This window comes from Salarias fasciatus, chromosome 15, assembly GCF_902148845.1.
Source record: "Salarias fasciatus chromosome 15, fSalaFa1.1, whole genome shotgun sequence".
Taxonomy (NCBI): Eukaryota; Metazoa; Chordata; class Actinopteri; order Blenniiformes; family Blenniidae; genus Salarias; species Salarias fasciatus.
This window is the reverse complement of record NC_043759.1, coordinates 15,959,402-15,978,295: the sequence shown is the minus strand read 5'-3', so window position 1 is coordinate 15,978,295 and position 18,894 is coordinate 15,959,402. Positions and strand designations below refer to the sequence as shown.

The 18,894-nt window shown below is 43.2% G+C and overlaps 1 protein-coding gene across 1 annotated transcript; it reads left to right on the top strand.

Annotated features, from left to right (window-relative positions):
• The first annotated feature begins 1,820 nt into the window (after positions 1 to 1,820).
• Positions 1,821 to 15,633, top strand: lin28b (lin-28 homolog B (C. elegans)). Its single transcript, XM_030110829.1, has 4 exons — positions 1,821 to 1,859; positions 2,150 to 2,368; positions 12,110 to 12,297; positions 15,318 to 15,633. The coding sequence occupies exons 1-4, from the start codon at positions 1,821 to 1,823 to the stop codon at positions 15,631 to 15,633; spliced, it is 762 nt and encodes a 253-aa protein (XP_029966689.1).
• The last annotated feature ends 3,261 nt before the right edge of the window (positions 15,634 to 18,894 follow it).

The window sequence follows — 18,894 nt, the reverse complement described above, 5'->3', positions numbered from 1 at the left end:
TTTCAGATTTGTTTTTCTGGGGTTTAGCCACATTCCTAAGCTGTGAGTTCAGCTCTCCTCTGGTGCCCACTACCATACTGGGAGGCTCTGCGGTAGCAACATGAGCTCAGAGACACATGCAACAGCATGGAAAACAAAATGTTACTTATCATTTTTGCTTTAGGAGTTTTGTGGGTCCTAAATTTAATCTGAGGTTAAGGAAGTTGGATTCTTTAGGTTGTAGCCTGGCATGTCACAAACATATGGCTGAACTGAACTTGAGATTTAAATCAAAGTTTGTTAATATGAATTTTGAGAGATTGTTTTTATGTTTCTGTATCAGTTTAAGAAATGTTCTAAAATACTTTACTCTTAACTCTTCTATTCACATGTGTATTTTACATGATTTAATTCTTAAAATTATGTTTTTTTAAGAATGAGAAACTTAATATGCAGTTTTGATTGCAGAATAAAGCTGTTTCTCATAAAGCTGTGTTTCCACGTGTTTCATAAAAACCATGTGAGCTTAAATCTTACAAACACAGAAAGTTGCATCAGTCAAGACATTAAACACTGTCATCTGTGCTGCTGATAGCAGAAAAACTTTCTGGAGTGGTTGCATCCGACTGCGGTTTTAGATGACTCCACTTCATCCTTTGCTTTTAATTTCTAAATCGATCGATGCCTTATCCCTTTGTTTCTGCGCGTGTTTTCCCCGTTGCCATGGCCGGCCAATTATCCCACAGGGTTCATTAAAATATAATTTAATCTCATCTAATCATCTAATCTAATCTGGGCGCATAATAGCTTCATGTAGCCACATCAGCCCCTCCGATGATTCACAATCTCGGCTGAACGCATGAGGAGAGCGCGTGCACCGCGCTCCGTGCCACACAGCTTCTCTTTCGCTCCATTGTTCCATCATCGTGCTTCGCGTCGCGCAAATAACGCGAGGACGAGTCAACGTTGCTGAAGGTTGCGAGTCCAAATCCTCTTTCTTTTTTTTTCTTTCTCTTTTTTCTTTCTTTGCCTGCAAAATCGCGGGGCAGAAATTAGTCGCAAGAAAGCATGTAATTGACGAAGTCACGTGCTCTCACTACGGGAACGGGCACAGCCAGCTCGCGAGCGAATGAGAGCGAAGGAGAGAGAGAGAGAGAGAGAGAGTAAGAGAGAGAGAGGGAGGGAGAGAGAGCAGTACAGAGGTGGTGTGAGTGAGGAAGGGATTGAAGGGAAGAGAGAAAGACATGACAAAAATATCAAAAGGTAGAAAGCACGCCGTACCATGCGAGCTCAATTGGTGACCGCTGGGATCGAGGATGTCGGATTAATGGTGACTACCGCAACCCGTTCTCGCAGAGGAAGCTTCTCTATTGCAACTTGGGCGCAGAGGGTCCGCGGGGAAACATGGCCGAAGGTTATTCTGCAGTTATTTTCTATTTTTCTGCTCTTGTATAGTTTTTTTTTCCTCCCTCCTTCTCCGTCCGCTTGAAAGGCAGGGAGAAGGAGGCGGGGTGGGTGGGAAGGGGGGGTGGGGGGAGGCAAGGTGCAACGTGATTATTGTTCCAAACCTCTTCCTAAAAAAAAAAAAAGAAAAAAAGAAAAAGAAAAAGCAAAACCCGACCTGAGCCGCCCCTGCCGAGCACCGTGTCTAACCATGTCTCGCTGCATTAAGATACACGCATTGTTAGAGCGTTTTATGCTGTTGTGTCCACTAGTAAAGCTCCGGGAACCATGTGTACACCTGCCTTTTCCCTCCCCCGGGTTAAGACTGCAACTCCACAGCAGGAGCGGACTGCAGATGCATGAGGAGGGGGGGGGGGGGCGTCCACAAGTTAGTCAACATGCCTGTGCACGAAACACGGGCGATCATCTGTCAGGGAGTAACAAACAACTTTTCTTTTTCTTTTCTTTTTTTTTTTCTATTTTTTAAGGAGGGGGTGGGGGGGGTATCTGCTTTGAATCACAGGGTCACAGCAGCACGCGCCCCCGGCTGCTTGTGCGATGTGGGTGATAGTAGTAGAGGAGGAACTGGAGGGGATTCCCCCCCATGCGTTCTTGGAGAACTTTGTCTTTTTTTTTTTTTTTTTTTTTACGCAACAGAAGAACCATCAAACTTATATAAAGCAGCGAAGTGGTCATCCCGTGGCGCGTGTGTGTGTTCGTGTCGGAGGAAGCCTCTAACTCGCCTCTCGTTCCAGGAGGGCCGGGTAAAGGTGGCGGAGAAGACCCCGCCAAGTCCACCGAGCAGGAGGACCGGACTCGACCCCAGGTCCTGTCCGGATCGGGCTTCTGCAAGTGGTTCAACGTCCGGATGGGCTTTGGATTTATCTCAATGACCTCCAGCGAGGGGAGCCCCGTCGACCCGCCACTGGATGTTTTCGTCCACCAAGTAAGTTCCTTTTAAAAAAAGAAAAGTGAAGATGGATCAACATCTGCTTTGTGGTGGTTTTGGTGTTCTCGCGCATCGGCCTCAGCCGGACCGACTCCTGGAAAGTCGATCGGTTTTTATTTCCTGTGTGCTCCTTCAGATCACATCTTGGTCACATCCTTCTTTCCACCTCCCGGTAGTTACATTGTACCACCCGGATGTTTTGTGTTGCCCAACGTGTCCACTGGCTCGAAGAAAACAAGTTCCCTCTTTTGGGCCGCACGTGCACAGCCTCGCCTCTTGCACTGCGAAGTGAAAGGAAGGAGTCGTGTGGCTGTGACACGGTTACTTTCACACTCTGCTCTCAGGGACAGCACACTTTACTTCTCATGCAGCCAACATGTCGGAGAGCATGTTTTTTTTCCCTCTCTTTTTTTTTTTTCCTTGAAAGTTTTCACCCTCACGGTTTGATTGTGATCTGCGTTCGACTCCACGCTTCTGTTTTGTTGGGTGTATTAGAAATAAAGCGTGACGCTTTAAGACACAACATCCTTTATGGCAGCATTTACTGCACTCAAGTCTGGCTCGGTTTGTCTCCACACCGCGTGTGTGTTGCTTATTTTATGTGCACGGAGTTCATTTCAGAGGCCTTGTTTTCCATTTATTCCACCGCAAACAAAGAGCGGTGGAGAGTCCAGCCCTCCTCGCAGCTTTAAATCAGCCTTTTTACAGTGCTGTAAAGTGGCTTTAACGTACACGACAGAGGGAGGAAGAGAGGCATTTTCACCATTTCATTTGACACTCTCCTGGAAGTGTCTTCATTGTGCTGCTCTGCTCAGGGGATGTGGAGCCGAGCTGGTGGGAAGGGGGGAGCAGCTACAGTAAAGGTCACATGTCAGCAGGGAGGTAGTGGTGAATAAAAAGATGGGTCAACTAATTATGAGCAGACTAATTAGGAGAATCACAAAAGTATAAAATGTGAACTGGCAGTGACGTTTGTTTGTTTTGCCCGATCAAGCCTCTAAACTCTTGGAAGCAAATCTAAAATTAGAGGGTGAGAGCGCCGTTTGGCATGGATCGCAGAGGAAGGAGGTTTTTCAACCTGTTCAGTGCCGGCGTTACACACGGCTGGGACAGATCACAGAGATGAAATTAGGTTTTTACTGCTGCTGCTGCTGTGTTTAACACATCTCCGTGTGTTCTGCTTTCACTTCACCTGCTTTCTCAATGTATGTACTTGTCACCCTCCACATGTTACTCCTGAAGTGTGTTAACACTGCAATATATCAGTCTGTTATCCAGTAATTAATTTGATTGCTAAGTTTAGCTCCACTGCTGTGGCAAATGACATATTTCATCTAAAGACTGCAGTAATCTTGCTGGATATCTTGAGTGAATTGCTATAAACATTATGTTGACCTTTGCCCTAAATGTTTCCAGCAATAGAGCGTGGACATGCATCATCGTGTATACATTAAAAGAAAACATTTGTCAGCCTTTATATACATGTGAAAACCATTTTTTTTCCCAGGTTATGATTGATACTTTCACATTGCGACTCCATTGACTCATGCCATATCCATCTGCACACTCCAAGCAGGCTTTGTTTCCTGGCCAGAGATGTTTAAGAAATGAATCAGTCGAGACAGACTGAAGGAAAAGTCTGGGTCTGGGAAAGAGCCTTAAGAGCTGAACACAAGTTAAATAAACACGGTCTGTCTCAGCAGTTTGTAATGCACAGGCCGTTGCCCTACTCTCATTCTTTATAGCAAAGAGATTTTTTTATTTATTTATTTTTTTTGTATCTATCCACGATGCATTACCAGCCCGGCAGGTATTCTGATAGCAGAGGTGTTGAAGTAAAAAATGGCTGCTTGCAGCAACTGTCAAATCTGCTGTGTGACAATTATGTTTGTGCAGGCAGTTGCAAATTTACATCCATAAAAAGCAAATTGCCCCAGGGGGGGGAAAAAAAAGGAAAAACGGCCTGTAAATCAGCGAGAATACAAGAAATCACATGTTTACATTTTTGCATTTCCCTGCCAGTTTCAGCATTGTGTTTACAATATTTCAGCTGTCATTTAACTTGAAAAGGGAAGACCGTGCGCATACACAAGCACATTATGATATTGTATGCAAAACACCCCTTTTCTTCGCAGGGATTTGCATTCATTCATGCACTCTCATTACGTCAGTCAATCATTTTGGTTCACTTGTTCACTCGCTCTCGGTGCCTGCTCGCAGCCTGGAGCCATATGGATAAACTGATGCTATTTCCAGGTGTAAAGGAAGTGTCCAGATTTGGGTTTATTGAATTAAAGTCTGGCAGGTTATCTTATATTTTGCAGCTGTATCTAAAGAAAAAAAAAAAAAAGAAAGAAAAGAGAGAAAGAAAAGAGAAATCTATATTTTGTAAAGTGCCAGGATGTTGGAAAACGTCTCTTGGGATATGAAGCATGCTAACCTGAGAGCAGACTTTTATACAAGCTGGTGAAAAAGACTTTGGCTCAACACAAAGTGCTGTAATAATTTCAGCATTTCATTTTTTTTCGGGGGGGTGGGTGGGGGGGGGGGGGGGCAGAGTGGGGGTGCAAAGTCATCTTTCATGAAGATTAAAAAAATATTTTCCCTGCACAGCAGTGGCCCTATAAGCACAGGAGCGAGCTGAGAACGATTTAAAGGGGAAGAGGGAGCATGAGGACAGGAGGAAGGGTGGTGGGGTGGGGGTGGGGGTGGAGAGGAGGAGTTTCCCAAGGAGAGGGAAAAGAGGAGGGATGTGGGAAAAATAAGTGTGGGTGAGGGGTGGAGGCGGTGGAGGTGGTGCTGGGCCGGGGGGGGGGGCACTCGTGGTCGTCGAGGAGGAAAACATGAGTGAGAGGTTGGAAAAAGACAAGTGAGTGGAGGAGCAGGAGGTAAGAGAGGGGAGGGCGAGTGTGTGAGTCAGTGAGAGGGTCCCCGCCCGACCACGAGTTCTCTTCCTGGGAGGCCTCTTCATCAGAGCTCCTATCTGATCACTTCCTCCTGGAAGCTGCCAGTGTGGAAGAGTAATTAAGCATCTTCACTTCCTGATAGCTCTCAGCTCGGCGATTCCACACACGCGCCGATCCATTATCTCTGTTTGTGTACGGCGTCTGTACCTGGACCCAAGGTTCCTCACTGCGTCTGTGCATATGTGTGTGTGTGTGTGTGTGTGTAGAGAGATCCTGCTGGGACTTGGGGGGTGTTCTCTCCTCGGGCATTCTTTAAAAAGAGGAATTTCTTTAAAGACAAAAAGGCAGGAGGGTTGGGTGGCGTGAAGGGTGTGTGGCGGCGAGGTGGGGGCTGCTTGCCCTTTGTCGGTAATCAGTTTGAAATGTTGAACAGTTTGCTGCTGCTTTCTCCTGAAACCCCCAGTGTGTGTGTGTGTGTGTGTGTGTGAGTGTGTGTGTGTTCAATTTATGGAGACCGTGTGTGAGTGTGTGTGTGTGTGTGTTGGTGGGTGGTGGTTGTGCTTAATTTGTGCTCTCAGCCACCAGGTTGTTGATGTCTACATGCACCGCTGTAAGATGTTTCAGGTTGTGAGTGTGCATGCGTGCATGCTCGAGTGTGTGTGTGTGTTTTGTGTAGTGAGGTTAAAGTGGGCCCCTAGTGAGATTAACCTCTGGTCCGTGTCACCGTTTGGCATGCAGGCCCCACCCATCCCTGCCTCCAGATAGCCAGTATCAGGCTTTGTGTCTCCTGCAGCCGCACTACCACCTCCAACAACCCGCCCGTCTTCCCTGTACATCAAAAAAAAAAAAAAAAAAAAAAAGAAAGAAAAGCAAAAGAAGAAGAAAGGCTGGTCATGTGACTTCCTATTGAGGAGCTGGACACATACAGAGGAGATGATCGGTAATTAGAAAGGTGGCGAGGTAGAAGGCAGAGTCACAGCTCAGTTAAAATACAAAGAGGGAATCAGCTGGTTAGGTTAACGTGGAAATATTTTGCACTTTCAACAATTTTTTTAATCTAATCAGAAACGTGCCAATTTCATATCTGACATATTCAGCATTAAACTATTTATTCTCACATTTGCAACATTTTCAGATTTCCAGGACACTGATTTCAGCTCAAAATAATAGAAATTGATTTCATAAACAAATAAATAAGTACATCTTTTGTTTTTGTTTTTAAAAAAAGTGTATTTACAACCTCCTATATCTATATTTACTGTCAGGCATGGCAACAAAAAAATCATAAAAACAAGAGGGACAAAATTTAGGAAAACTGACTTAAAAATAATATTTAAAATTACCAATTAATTATTTCATTTCTGGTCAAAGAAGAAAAGCACTGAAAAAAGATGTATGCATCGGAAGCACAAGATGAACTGAAAACATTTATGTAAATTGTATTTATGATTCGGAGCATTGATAATATTACTCAGATTCAACAGTGAAATCTGAAATTAAAACTCACTTTAGCATAAAATTAAACACAGTCTGACGTTTCGTTCATCTAATATTCACCTATTGCTGATGTTTATCCAGTACAGTTTCTGTAAAAGTGCTTTGTGCAAGATTAGAAATGTTCCTGACCTTCAGACAGTTTTTGTAGCAGAATTTTTCAAAAAAGAAACGTTCAGAATAAGTTTTTATATGTGATCATTATTCCCAACAATAGAGCAGCTATTACAGATAAAAAACGGAGAGGGAGCTTGTGTTTGCGTCCTGAATCGGCGCAGTTATTAGCCGGCTGTGTGTTTTATCGCCAGTCACCTCGCTGAGGTTCATTTCCCCTCTCATGCTGATAAATGTAGCAAGATGATCTAGTGCTTCCTCCCGCAGATCAAATATTTGCCCCAGTCATAATCGGGGGTGTTGGATGTTGTTAATTTGAGGCAGGGGAAACATGAAGGCTTTTAAGTGTTTGATGGGGGTTGGGCAGGGTTGAAGGGTCAGGGCCACTAATGACAACGTGTTGAGGAGGGCCGGGGTGTCAGCGTCATAAGAGCTCTGTTGGTGGTTTTCACTGGCATGCTTGTGTGTGCATGTGTGTGTGTGTGTGTGTGTGTATGTGTTTCTCCTCTTCACCCTGTTCTGCTCCTTTTCCCTCCTTTCTGTAGTTTATATCCCGGTGCTGTTGGGTTCCATCCATCTGAGCTGATCTGGCCCAGCTTTGTCCACTTAGCATTTCCTGCGTATAAAAAGCTCCTTAATGGCAGAGCGCCACATGGTGACCGGCGTCTCCCTCCCGGTCACCTCCGCACGCTCCCGCTCCCTTCCCCGACGCGAGCCTGATCCGGTGCACAGCTTGGTGCTGGCCACCTCTGATTTAAAGCGTCCCGTAATTAGCCGTTCCGTGGCCGGTGGTCGGCCTCGGCGGAGGACGGCGGGTCTCCCCTCTCTCTCTCTCTCTCTCTCTCTCCCTGCTTTCCCGTCCCCTCACATTATAGCTTCCTGTATTGATTGCTGGGCCTGGTGATGACGAGGACCGGCTGATGAAAAGGAGGGCTATTTCTATCCAGGATGTCAGCGCCTGCATTGATCGCTGGCTCCTTCCTACACACACACACACACACACACACACACACGTGCAGAACTATTGAGAGATATTTATTACATATAAGCAAGGCTTGTTGTTGTCATCGTGCCTTCTCAGTGTGTTGGTAGCCATTTTGTAGTATCAGTATCTTCAGCAGTCGTGATGGCAGTGTGACTGCTGGTGGCGGCTCGGGGCTGAATGCTGGTGTGGTCTTCCACTCGGGCAGGGGGTGGTGCTGGGGTGGTTATACCCCTGACCCCAGGATTTCTGCTCCTGACCTGTGGGGTTCCTGATCAAATGGGGGTTTTGTTCCTGGCCTCCCCCCAAGTCCAGGCACTGATCAGGAGTTGCTCCTCCATTGGAGCTGAACAGAATGCGCTGGAGGCAGTTCCATGAATCCCCCTCCTCCTCTTCCTCCAGATTCCCTCCCTTATCCACCTCCCTGCCAGGCCACGCCCCCATTCTCTCTTCTCTCCCTCTCACTCTCACGTTCTCCTTGGCATACTGTCGTTCCCTCTCTCCAGCCGTGCCCTTTCCTGACCTCTTTGCGTAAACTGAAACGGGTCAGGACACCCGCCAGGTCACTCGAGAGGGGGCGACTCAGGTTATAGGCTTCTGATTTGAGATAGTTTTACACACACACACACACACACACACACACACACACACACACACACACATCCACGGTCTGCATTTTGTTATGTAATTGTTGAGCCTCAACTGTTGCAGCAGCACGCTTCAAAGCTCATGTGAGACCTGAACATGAGAATGATACCATATCCTATATGGAGATGTGTGTGTGTGTGTGTGTGTGTGTGTGTGTGTGTGTGTGTGTGTGTGTGTGTGAGAGAGAGAGAGAGCTGGAGATAGAGAGAGAAAGAGAAAGAGAGAGAGAGAGAGCGTGTGTGTTTTCCTGCATTTCTGCAGAACAAAAGAGGTTGTGTGGTTTCCTCACAGATGCATTGTGGGAATTGAGGGGGTTGGAGAGGGGGTAGAGTGCTGAGACAAACCACTCAACTTTGACCTGGAGAGACACACTGCTTGTGGGCTGAAGACAGGAGAGGAAGAGGAAGAGCTCGTGTGCCGCGGCGGAGCTCGGCCCACGACTATTCAGCATCATTCTGGATTCATTGTGTTTCGTGGGGGATGGGCTCAACTTTTTCTTGCTTTCCATTGATTTGTGCAGGAAACAGAAAAAAAGCAGTTCAGTCGTTCGGATGGTCTCATGATAGGGATCATGTTTTAATCAGAGCACCTCAGGTTTTTTTTTTTGGCTATTTCTTCATTATACCTTTTTTTTTTTTCTAATGAGTTTTAGTTTAATACAAGGTAATGATTGCTAAAACTCTCGTTTTTGTCGTTCTTGTAACAGTTGCATTAAGCTTCAGTCCTGTTTTGTTTTGCTTTCTCTTCTGAATGTGGTGCACAGAGCGATTCCTCTCACTCTGATCTTTATTGCTCTTCTCAAAGCTAAAGCCAATACCTGAACACGCAGAATGGACGAGCCTCCATCAGCGATCGACTCAGTAAAGTGGGCTTCATCGCGACAGCAAAAAGGCAAAATGAGAAAATATACAAAACTAATTTCATGGAAATTACAAACAATATTTAAAAAAAAACAACAAAAACATTCAAACTTTGAAAATATAAAAACAAAAGAAAAAAAGAAGGGGAAACAATAAATCAGAAAGTAGGAAACAGTTGATTTTGTATGTGTGTTTTACAAAATCTTTAATTATGTTTGAACTGAACACATTCTAAACTGCAGCTTGCTTTATCAGATTTAAAAAAAAAATTATGTGAAATCTATTATGGGTTTTAAAATATATCTTTTTTTCAGATTTTGTAGTTTCGGAAGTGAAGTTGTTAAAAAAAACCAAACATTGGTAAAAATCTTAATACCTACTTTTTGCTCACAATAAATGAAAAGAACTGCCTTAAAGTGCAGGTGCTTCCATTTCATTTTAAAACTTTTGGTTTATTATTTTATTTGACTTTGTTCATGAAAGTTCTATATTTTGGGGCCTTTTTTTGCCTTTTCCTCAAGTTTGGAAAAAGCATTTTTCATCAGATTTTCTAGGTTTTTTTCCCCCTGCAACTGTAGTTACAGCTAAAAAATTGTACAAATACAATTATGTAAATATAGAAAATAATTCATTTGTTTACTGATTATACCAAAAGAGAAAGGGAATTGTTTAAAAAAAAAAAAAGTTTTTCTTTAAATGAACCCATTACTGGCTTATTAAAAGAAGTTTGTCAGTTTAGTTTAAAACTTGGAAATCTTTTTGTCAAATTCCTGCACTAATGTGATAAAAGTTGTGATGAAGCTCAGTAAAATGTCACTCTTTATTTATTTATCTCGCTACCATGTGCCTTCTCATAAGCAACCCCTAAAATTGTGTTTTTTTTTTTTTAAATCTGACTTTCCATTTCCTGCATTTCAAAAGAATTACAAATCGAAACAAAGTTATTTAATTTACTTGTTAATCTTTATATGCAATAATCTTTTTAAGTAATTCAGCTTCAGAAGACAAATGACTTCCTAATGAAACAGGACCGATTTGTTAATCCTCAACAGATTTGTTTTCTCAGGAGCTCACATTCAAACACTTTAATGTAAGCTTTCCGCATTGATTGAAATTCTTTAATTCTTTAAGAAAAATAAATCATCATCCGCTTGTGATTGGAGAGTGACAGTCAAAAGATAATAACCAGAGTGCAGTCAATGCAACACTATTCTTAGTTTGTAATTAATTCCCACGTCTTCTGTCACTGCGTCTCTTCTCACCATTGTGTACATTCTCACTTTACACTCTTACATATTCATCTATATCTCCCCGCCACCTATAGAGCACCTTGAGTTTCCTGCAGCTGCCGTCGTTTATGAAAAAATACCGCCGAGCACATTTTGCCTCCTTCCTCTATGGTTTCACATCTGATTCCCTCTGCTCATTTGTTTCTTTCTCTTTCCTCTCGTCTCCTACACATGTGTGTCTCTCCACTTGCAAGCGCCGCTCTTGCAGATCGCCGGTGTTATTTATAGGTCTTGATGTATAGTAGGTAGTAAGCTTTGCTGTGTGCGCTCGCATGGCCGTGTGGGTGTGTTTACCTATGCCGAGATCTGCAGGGTTCACTGCGATTCGTGAAGGTCACGGATACAGTGCCTATCAGTGGTCCGTTCCGTGCGATCAACACGACATAAATCATTGTCCAGTGGTTATGTAGTAACTAAATCAATAATTCCTATCATGTAGATAAGATGGATGGTGGATGTGTTGAGGGGAAATGATTGCACGGGTGTAGCTCTCTTGTCTTCTCGCCCCGCAGAGGGGAATAGGAAGTGGTGTCTCTGCAAAAAGTAGATAAAGAGAGTGTACCAAGGACACTCCGTGCCAGATAAAGTCTCTCTGTGCGCAAACTGTCATGGCAGTTGGTGCAAACCACATCGAGTCAATCCACCATGTCTGAAATGAGGTCTTTGTCTTTCTGCACTCATTGTGTGCTGCTGGCTGTTGTGTGTGTTTGCCGCATGCTGCGGCGCGCACGCCGACTGTAAATTTTACCGCTGTTAATAAGCATTATGCTCTCTCTAGCAGTCACAAATCTCCTCGCGAAGGTTTTAAATTCACCCGGATAGCTGTGGACTTACACTAGATTACGGATGAAGCGGTCGCCCTGCAGAGAGAAAGTTGAAATAAGGCATCGAATTGAGTCTCCTCCTTGAGAAATGACATTTTCTGCTGAAGATGATTGCATCCTTTGTTTGGCACTTAACCACTTAGGACTATTAAAGTGCAATTGTCTGGTTATTGTATGATTCAAGGTCAGAAAAATCAAGCTGAAGTAAAATTAACCCATGTAGCACAGAATATAGAACCCTAAAATATCCATACAGGAAGCGTTTGAGTTGTCGTTAATGGACTGCTAAATTATTCAACATTATTCAAGGTCATATGGATGTCAGAGATAATTCAAATGACTCGTTTACATTTTCCCTCTGCTGTGTTACGTTGAATTGTGTGCTTACAAAACTTTACACCTTGTGCACATGAGTCCTTACAGAACTGCATCCGTCCGGGCTTTAAAGAAACAGGTGCACCTTCAGAGCGATTTCATGTGGCATCAGCTCAAACATGCTTCACAGCTACATCCTGGATATTGCCTGACTTAAATACAGACCCCAGTGGATTCGAAGCATCTGCCACTTTTAAAGGGATAATTGCTTTTTTTTTTTTTTCCTTTTCTTTCCCCTCCCAACAGAGTAAACTGGTGATGGAGGGTTTCCGCAGCTTAAAGGAGGGTGAGCAGGTGGAGTTCACCTATAAAAAGTCCTCTAAGGGCCTGGAGTCCCTGCGGGTGACCGGACCCGGCGGGGGACCATGTGCAGGCAGTGAGAGAAGACCCAAAGGGAAGGTCCCACTCCAGAAACGCAAACCAAAGGGAGACCGGTGAGTATTCTGACGCTTCGACACATTAAGAGTCATTCTTTCGTTGTTTTATATGTTTAGATCAAGTGAATGCTGTATGAATGCACATCCCAGCCACCCCTGAACAAAAGCTGTATTTCTGTCAGCGTGTACTTCCTGCAAACAGGGCTGCAGTGTAGTAAAAGAAAACATGTCTTATATATACGTCTCACCGCAGTGAGCTATTTCTGAGTGGGCTGAAATTATAGATTAAATCTATTCAATCTGCCTGAGTACATGCCTGTTGCTATGGTTATTTTGCACCATAATAAGGAACTGAATAGGGCACTTTGCCTGCCTTTGCCGATATTTTAAATCAATTTGCCAGCTTTTACATTAGAGGCGGTATTAGCACGGGAGCAGATTGGATTTGTATGCATCTCAATGCGGCAGCAGCCCAATCAATTGTTTTGTCCCTCGCTAAAATCCTAAACGGCGCTCTGCTGAAATCTGTCCGAGGGAGGCGTTGTTGTAGGAGCCCCTTGAAAATGGCTGGTGGTTCAGGCGGGAGAGGATACACCTTCCCCGTTCTTCGTTTGATGGCGCCGAGCCCTGCCAGGTGGAGCGGAGTCGATGCCGTATGGCTGTACAGGAAGGCATCACTTCAAGGCCACGTTTACATTCTGCAGCCCAGGACGGCTGCTCTTTGTGCTGGATGTTGCTTCAGTGGAACAATGCTGTGCTATCCTGTGTGCTCAAGTATGAAAAGAAAAGCTTTGGCCAGAAAGAAGGAAACCGTATCTGAGAGAGGAGGCTCCCTGATTGTTTTACACAGCTTGAATTATTCAGCTTATTTGGGATAATCGATCCAGTGTTAGGTCAAGTATCTCCACCTTTCAGAGAGGTGGTAGAAAAGGTGCTATTGGATCCAGAGATGGCAGGTAGACGTCTGGGATGTCTTTTTTTGTCTTTGTGGGCGCTCTGCTGCAGCTCCTTTGGCTGCTACGCTGCTCTGACCCCTGCTGGAGGCTCTGCTGTCCAGGAAACTAGCCTGATGCTCAGAGGAGCCGCCGTCTGTCTGAGGAGAAATAGAAACAGCTCCCTTGAAGCCGTTTTCTTCAGCCAGTGTCCAGATTCTCCAAAGCATGAAGCTGGTTTATTATTTCATCTTTAGAAATAGAGAAACATAGAAAAAGGAGTCAGCTTTGGATGTTTCTGCAATGAAGAACCTATAAGCTATTGGGAAGAGTGAGGTCTTAAAAACAGGTTGAATAAAAGCCTTTGAACAAACCAGTGTAGTGATATTAAGCGGCTCATGATTCCAACACAATGCTGCCCAAAGGAATGAACAAAAAACCAACCATGTAGCCTCCTGCATGTCACACACACAAATTACACACATTTTGAGAAGATAAAAGTCCATCATTTTCTACCAGAAACCAAAAATAAGCTTGGTTCTATAAGTGTTAGTCAAAATGTTGAATTTAAAATGATCAGACTTTGTAATCCCAAATGTTTTTAAAAGATAGGTCTCATCGGAGTGTTTTGCTTTCTCCCCAGTACACCCCGTTTTAAATTCAGCTTTTCAGTAATTTATGGATTCATCAGTTCATGAATCCCAATTAAGAGCTTCTGATTAAAATAAACGGATCCAGATAGTTTCCACAGAACAAAATATTCTGTTACCTTGTGGAGAAAGTTGTGGCAAGAATCGCTGCTTGTAATGGAAATTATTTCAGTTTAACAACACATGAAATCTGCTGTTAAATTGATTTTTCAGTGCATTTTTGACATTTTCTGACTTTGGAATTTGTTGAAGGTAATATTGCTTCAGGCCTTTTCCTCAGACTGAGATTCAATCTTTAGTGAATGTTTTAGATAAAAAAAAAAAAAAAAAAAATCTAACTTCTGCAATCAGTCAGTGTAAGTTAATTTAACTGTATGGTTTAAAATGGCTAAATAGAGTTCTTGATTTAAATCAATTTCTAGACCACACGTGAGCTGTGGATCAGTACTGTGTGTAAAGAAAACGATAATATCTCTTGAAATCATTTGTAATGAACCTCTTGAAACCAAGCTTATTTTTTGAGGCCCTTCTTAATTTAGGTGGATATGAAATAAGTTTATCTCTGCAATCATAGAGTTAAAATGAAAACTTTCAGTTTTGAAATAAAGGGAAAATTTGTGCAGTTTGTTTGGAAGGTTGTTTGGATTGATGAAATGACACTGTTACTTTTTTTGGTATTTGGCTGGAGTTGTGCTTGAAGCATGTAAAAATAGCTTATATATCTTAATAACAGATGTTCTCTCGCTTAGTTTAATGTGTAATATAGTTAATGATTTGTTTAAAACTGTTTGACAGTTTTTATTTGCTTATAAAGGATTCTTCTGAATCTTGCCATGAAATTAATTAGACCTTTAAAATGGATTTCTTCATCTTTCTTTTTTTCAAATGAGCTAACTTTTTAAATTAGAAATGGAGGAATGGTGCTAAATAGATATTAAATAGATAGTGAACAGAAGCATGAAGGACTGAAAAGCGCTTTAAAAACTGTTTTGATATTTATTTTACTAGCAATTTTCAGCCTGTTGATTCCTTTTGGACATTCAACATGACAGACCTTAAAATGAATACAAGTGATAAATATAAATGAAAACAAAACGTTAAAACAAGCCGAACAAGGCCTGCTGAAGGCTTTGTCTTCTCAGTACATGTTCAACTTTTCACATCGGGGAAACAATGTGAACACTGAAACCAGAACAACGACTCGAAGAAGAGTTAAATCCTACAAGCGAAAGCTTTCCATTGTTGTGCTAAAACACTGATAATCACTGTGAAAGGTTGAAATGTGTGTCAGCGTGCCCTTCACGTTCCCCATTGTGGCTTCTCCCAGGCCTCTTGTCTCTTGTCAAATGTAATAAAGTGTGGTGAGCTGTGTGACAGAATGCCACTCATGCGGGGCTCGGAGCAATACCAGGTCTCATGCTGCCACCTAGTGGCGAGGCCGCACTCAGACGGGCCGTGGTTTCAAACAGGCTGTGCTTGTGTGTGTCTTCTGCAGCTGTTATAACTGTGGAGGTCTGGATCACCATGCCAAGGAGTGTGGCCTGCCCCCCCAGCCAAAGAAATGCCACTACTGCCAGAGCATCACGCACATGGTGGCTCAGTGTCCCCACAAGGCGCTGGCGCCCGCCTCAGGCTCTCAGGACCAACATGCGTCTACCTCGGCCTCCAGCCCGGGGACGGGGCCCTACCTCTGCCTCCCGGAGGAGGAGGAGCAGCGCTCCGGCTCGTCTCCCCTGGAGGGCTCCTCCTCCTCCCCCGAGGAGCCCCACACACACCGCGGCTCCCGGACCCAGAGGTGGAGGAAATCCTGAAACCCGGTCCGCAGAGGTGAACCCTTCACCTGCTAACCTTGACACCCCCGTGTCCCCCCCCCCCCCTCCCTCCCCCCTCCTCCCTCCTCCGCCCCCCCCCACTTCAATCAAGGTTACCTGAACTCCCCCCTCATCTACCTCACACCTGTGAAAAATTGGGAGGTCTTAATTTCTTTTTTACTTTTATTTTTGTTCGTTTTGTTTTGATTTTTTTTTTTTTTCTAACCAGCGCAGCTATGGCAACGATCAACGGGGTACGGACGTGCGTGAATGTGTGTGACTGACTCGCAGTCATTCGGTGCAGCTATGGCAAACACTGCTGGGAGCTGACTGCAGGGAGAGACTGTTTCTCTGGTTCCGATCCGCGCGACGCGGCATGAGTCGAGGTTTCTTTGACTGTTTTCTTCCTCTCTGTTCCTCTTGGACCTAAGTGTCGGCCATTTTGAATGCTTTTCTCCTCTCACATGTTGCTGTTTTAAAGACTGCAAGTTTATATCCTGCAGGCCTGATCATTCCTTTGAAAGATGAAAAACAACCTGATGCATCCTTTAAAGCACACAGTAGCTCATTTTTAAGAAGGATTAGAGGAAGTCTTTTAAAAGCTCACGACCCTCCGAGCGATAATCCAGACCCGTAGGACTCTGAGCTTTGCTTCTAAACATCTTTAGGGAAAACTTTATGGATTCCAGAGGGATTTTTCTTTCCTTTTCTTGTTCTTTTTTATTTTTTTATAAGAAAAACTCACAATGAGCTGCTGGAACACACACTATGATTTAGAAACACTCAATACATACCTCTTACACGACCTAGACTGGACCAACTGATTGTCAAAGTGTGAGCATGTGCAAGATTGAGAGAAAATGTGTGTGCATGTGTTGAAAGAAAGCAAAAGTGTCAGACAGGAGTACCTCCTCTCCATGTGTGAGCCAACACCATTAACCCCTCTGCTTCCTTCAATTCTAGGTAGACCCGTCTTATAGAGGGCTTTATGTAACCCATCTAGAGCCTAGTTTAGATTCAAAGTAATGACTTGATCATTAGAAATCCACTTTGGTTGTTACAGAATTAGTTGAAAATAACATTACAGTCTATAAATCATAGAATAAGTCATTAATATATATGTAAAGTCACAAGATATAATTGAGATTCTATTAACTTTAAGTGATTGATATATAAGAAATCAGCTCTGCCCTGTTTTAAAGCACGGGGAACCGTGTTGGTGTGAAACTCTCTCTCTCCATGTTTAGTTCGCCACAGGTCAGGCTGACGAGCGCGCTTTTGTTTTACTCCATGCCTTCCTTCATCAGTAGAAAAAAAAAACTGAGCAATCGCCTGAAACAGAGAGCACAAGAGACCGGCCTTTCAATAACGGGTGCAGGCAGGGATCGTTACAAGTATCGTCATAGCTGCTTTACTTAACTTGATACCTCAATAATTCTTCCTTTTAGGAAACGAATGTCAAGCTTGATCGCTCTTCTGGCTGTAAGATCCAACCACCTGTTCCTCCTCCATCTGTGCCTACTTTTATTTGTTAAGACAGCAGCAGCCGCCGCTCCGTTGGACTCAGTGAAGAGAGAGAGAGAGAGAGAGAGAGAGAGAGAGAGAGAGAGAATAGAAAGAAAGAGAAGGATGGAATATAAGAGTGCTGCTTTTGGAATAACTTGAATCCCAAGCATGGCTTTAGTGGCACTTATTTGTGACCTAACAACTCTTCTCTGACCATACTGAATGTGAAAAGAGCTCGTCTGAAGTCGACCCCCCCCCCCCCCCCCCCCCCCCCCCACACACACACACACACCCACAAGAGTTCGGGTCGCTTTGGAGTCGTATCTTAATGTTCTGACAAATCAAATAACTTTTTATGATTATATCAAACTAGCTTGTGTGTCTTTTTTTTTTTTTTTTTTTTAATTAAAGAAAGCTCTTAGAAGACAACCAACTTTCCTTGGTATATATTTCTATACCAAAGAGTCTGACTTTATTTTGAAGACATGTAAAAGCTGAGGCTTACTGAAGTGCTCGCTCTCCTCGCCCTTTCAGAAAAACAGGCACTTATTGCTTAAATGCTGAAAGCGTAATAAAGCGGTTGTTTAGGGGTTTTTTTGTTTAGTTTTTTTTTATATATGTACAGCTTTTTGAATGTGTGTGTGTGTGTATGCGTGTGTGTGTGTGCGCACATAAAAAAAAAATCAAATCTCAACAATGCAGCATGATAGAATTAAAAAAAAAAAAAAAAAAGATTGACCAAACCACAGAAGGAGCACAGCCTATGCTTGAAACTCTATGGAAACATCTTTTTGTATGATGTATTTTTACATTTTTACACACAAATTCCTCTCAGGATGATGAACTGTTCTCAGGGAATTAACCAAAAAAGTGTATTTTATTCTTTTGGGAATCATCCACTGACTGACTCAACAAACTCTGCTTAAGCAACGGCGAAGAGACGTGTGTAACCGATTCATGTACTGATATTAGCAACTACCTCTTGAGTTATACATAGTTGTGCATTTCATTTTGTTTGTATATTTTTTTTTTTTGATGAGCTTGTATGATTAACTCTAGGTCTCTGTGATACTGAGGTGTTGTGTGAGAAGTTCCCCAGTGTTGCCACAGACTTCCTGGTCTTCCTTCCCAGATGTATTGAGTTACTTCTTTTTTTTATCCCGTTTACTGCAAAACTCAGTTTTTTTTTCCTTTCCATTTGATTTCTTTCTTTTTTTTTTGTTTACAGCAAAAGCCTACCTCATATGCGCTGTTCCTCCACAAACTCTTTACCTCCTCCCACACCCTCTACCTCCTTCATGCAGTCGTTTGTTGATTAAATTTTTGCCACTCGTCGCACTAGAGTCACGCAGCGTTTTTCAGCCGATCAGCCATGAAGTGGCTCGTCACCTGTGACTCCAAATATATTAACAATCAAAGCCCTTTATTATGAAGACTTAACACATCCAGGGTGAAGAATTGTTTTGTTTTTTTTCCTCTTTAGCTGCAGACAGCCAGCGAGTTTACCTCAGTTTATTCGGTTTGGCTGTAGACACGTTGGATATTTCATGGTCAGTGTGAACACATTTTGAAAATACACGGACTGTTGTTTTTAGTTTGTAATTCTTATATCATAACTGTTTTTGTAACCACTTGATATGATTGGCTGTAGGTGGAGAAGGCACGCCTATCTCCACGATTTATCCCACCGGTCACCAAATAGATATTATCTTCATTTTGGGCTCCTTTCTAATGGCCTTTAACTGCCTTTTTTTT

What these genes read in the sequence shown, in the direction of transcription:
- lin28b (XM_030110829.1), top strand. Translation starts at nt 1,821, where the DNA reads ATGCCTGTGCACGAAACACGGGCGATCATCTGTCAGGGA. An exon ending in TGGATGTTTTCGTCCACCAA is followed by an intron (nt 2,369 to 12,109) that starts GTAAGTTCCTTT and finishes CCCTCCCAACAG; the next exon opens with AGTAAACTGGTGATGGAGGG. An exon ending in CGCAAACCAAAGGGAGACCG is followed by an intron (nt 12,298 to 15,317) that starts GTGAGTATTCTG and finishes TGTCTTCTGCAG; the next exon opens with CTGTTATAACTGTGGAGGTC.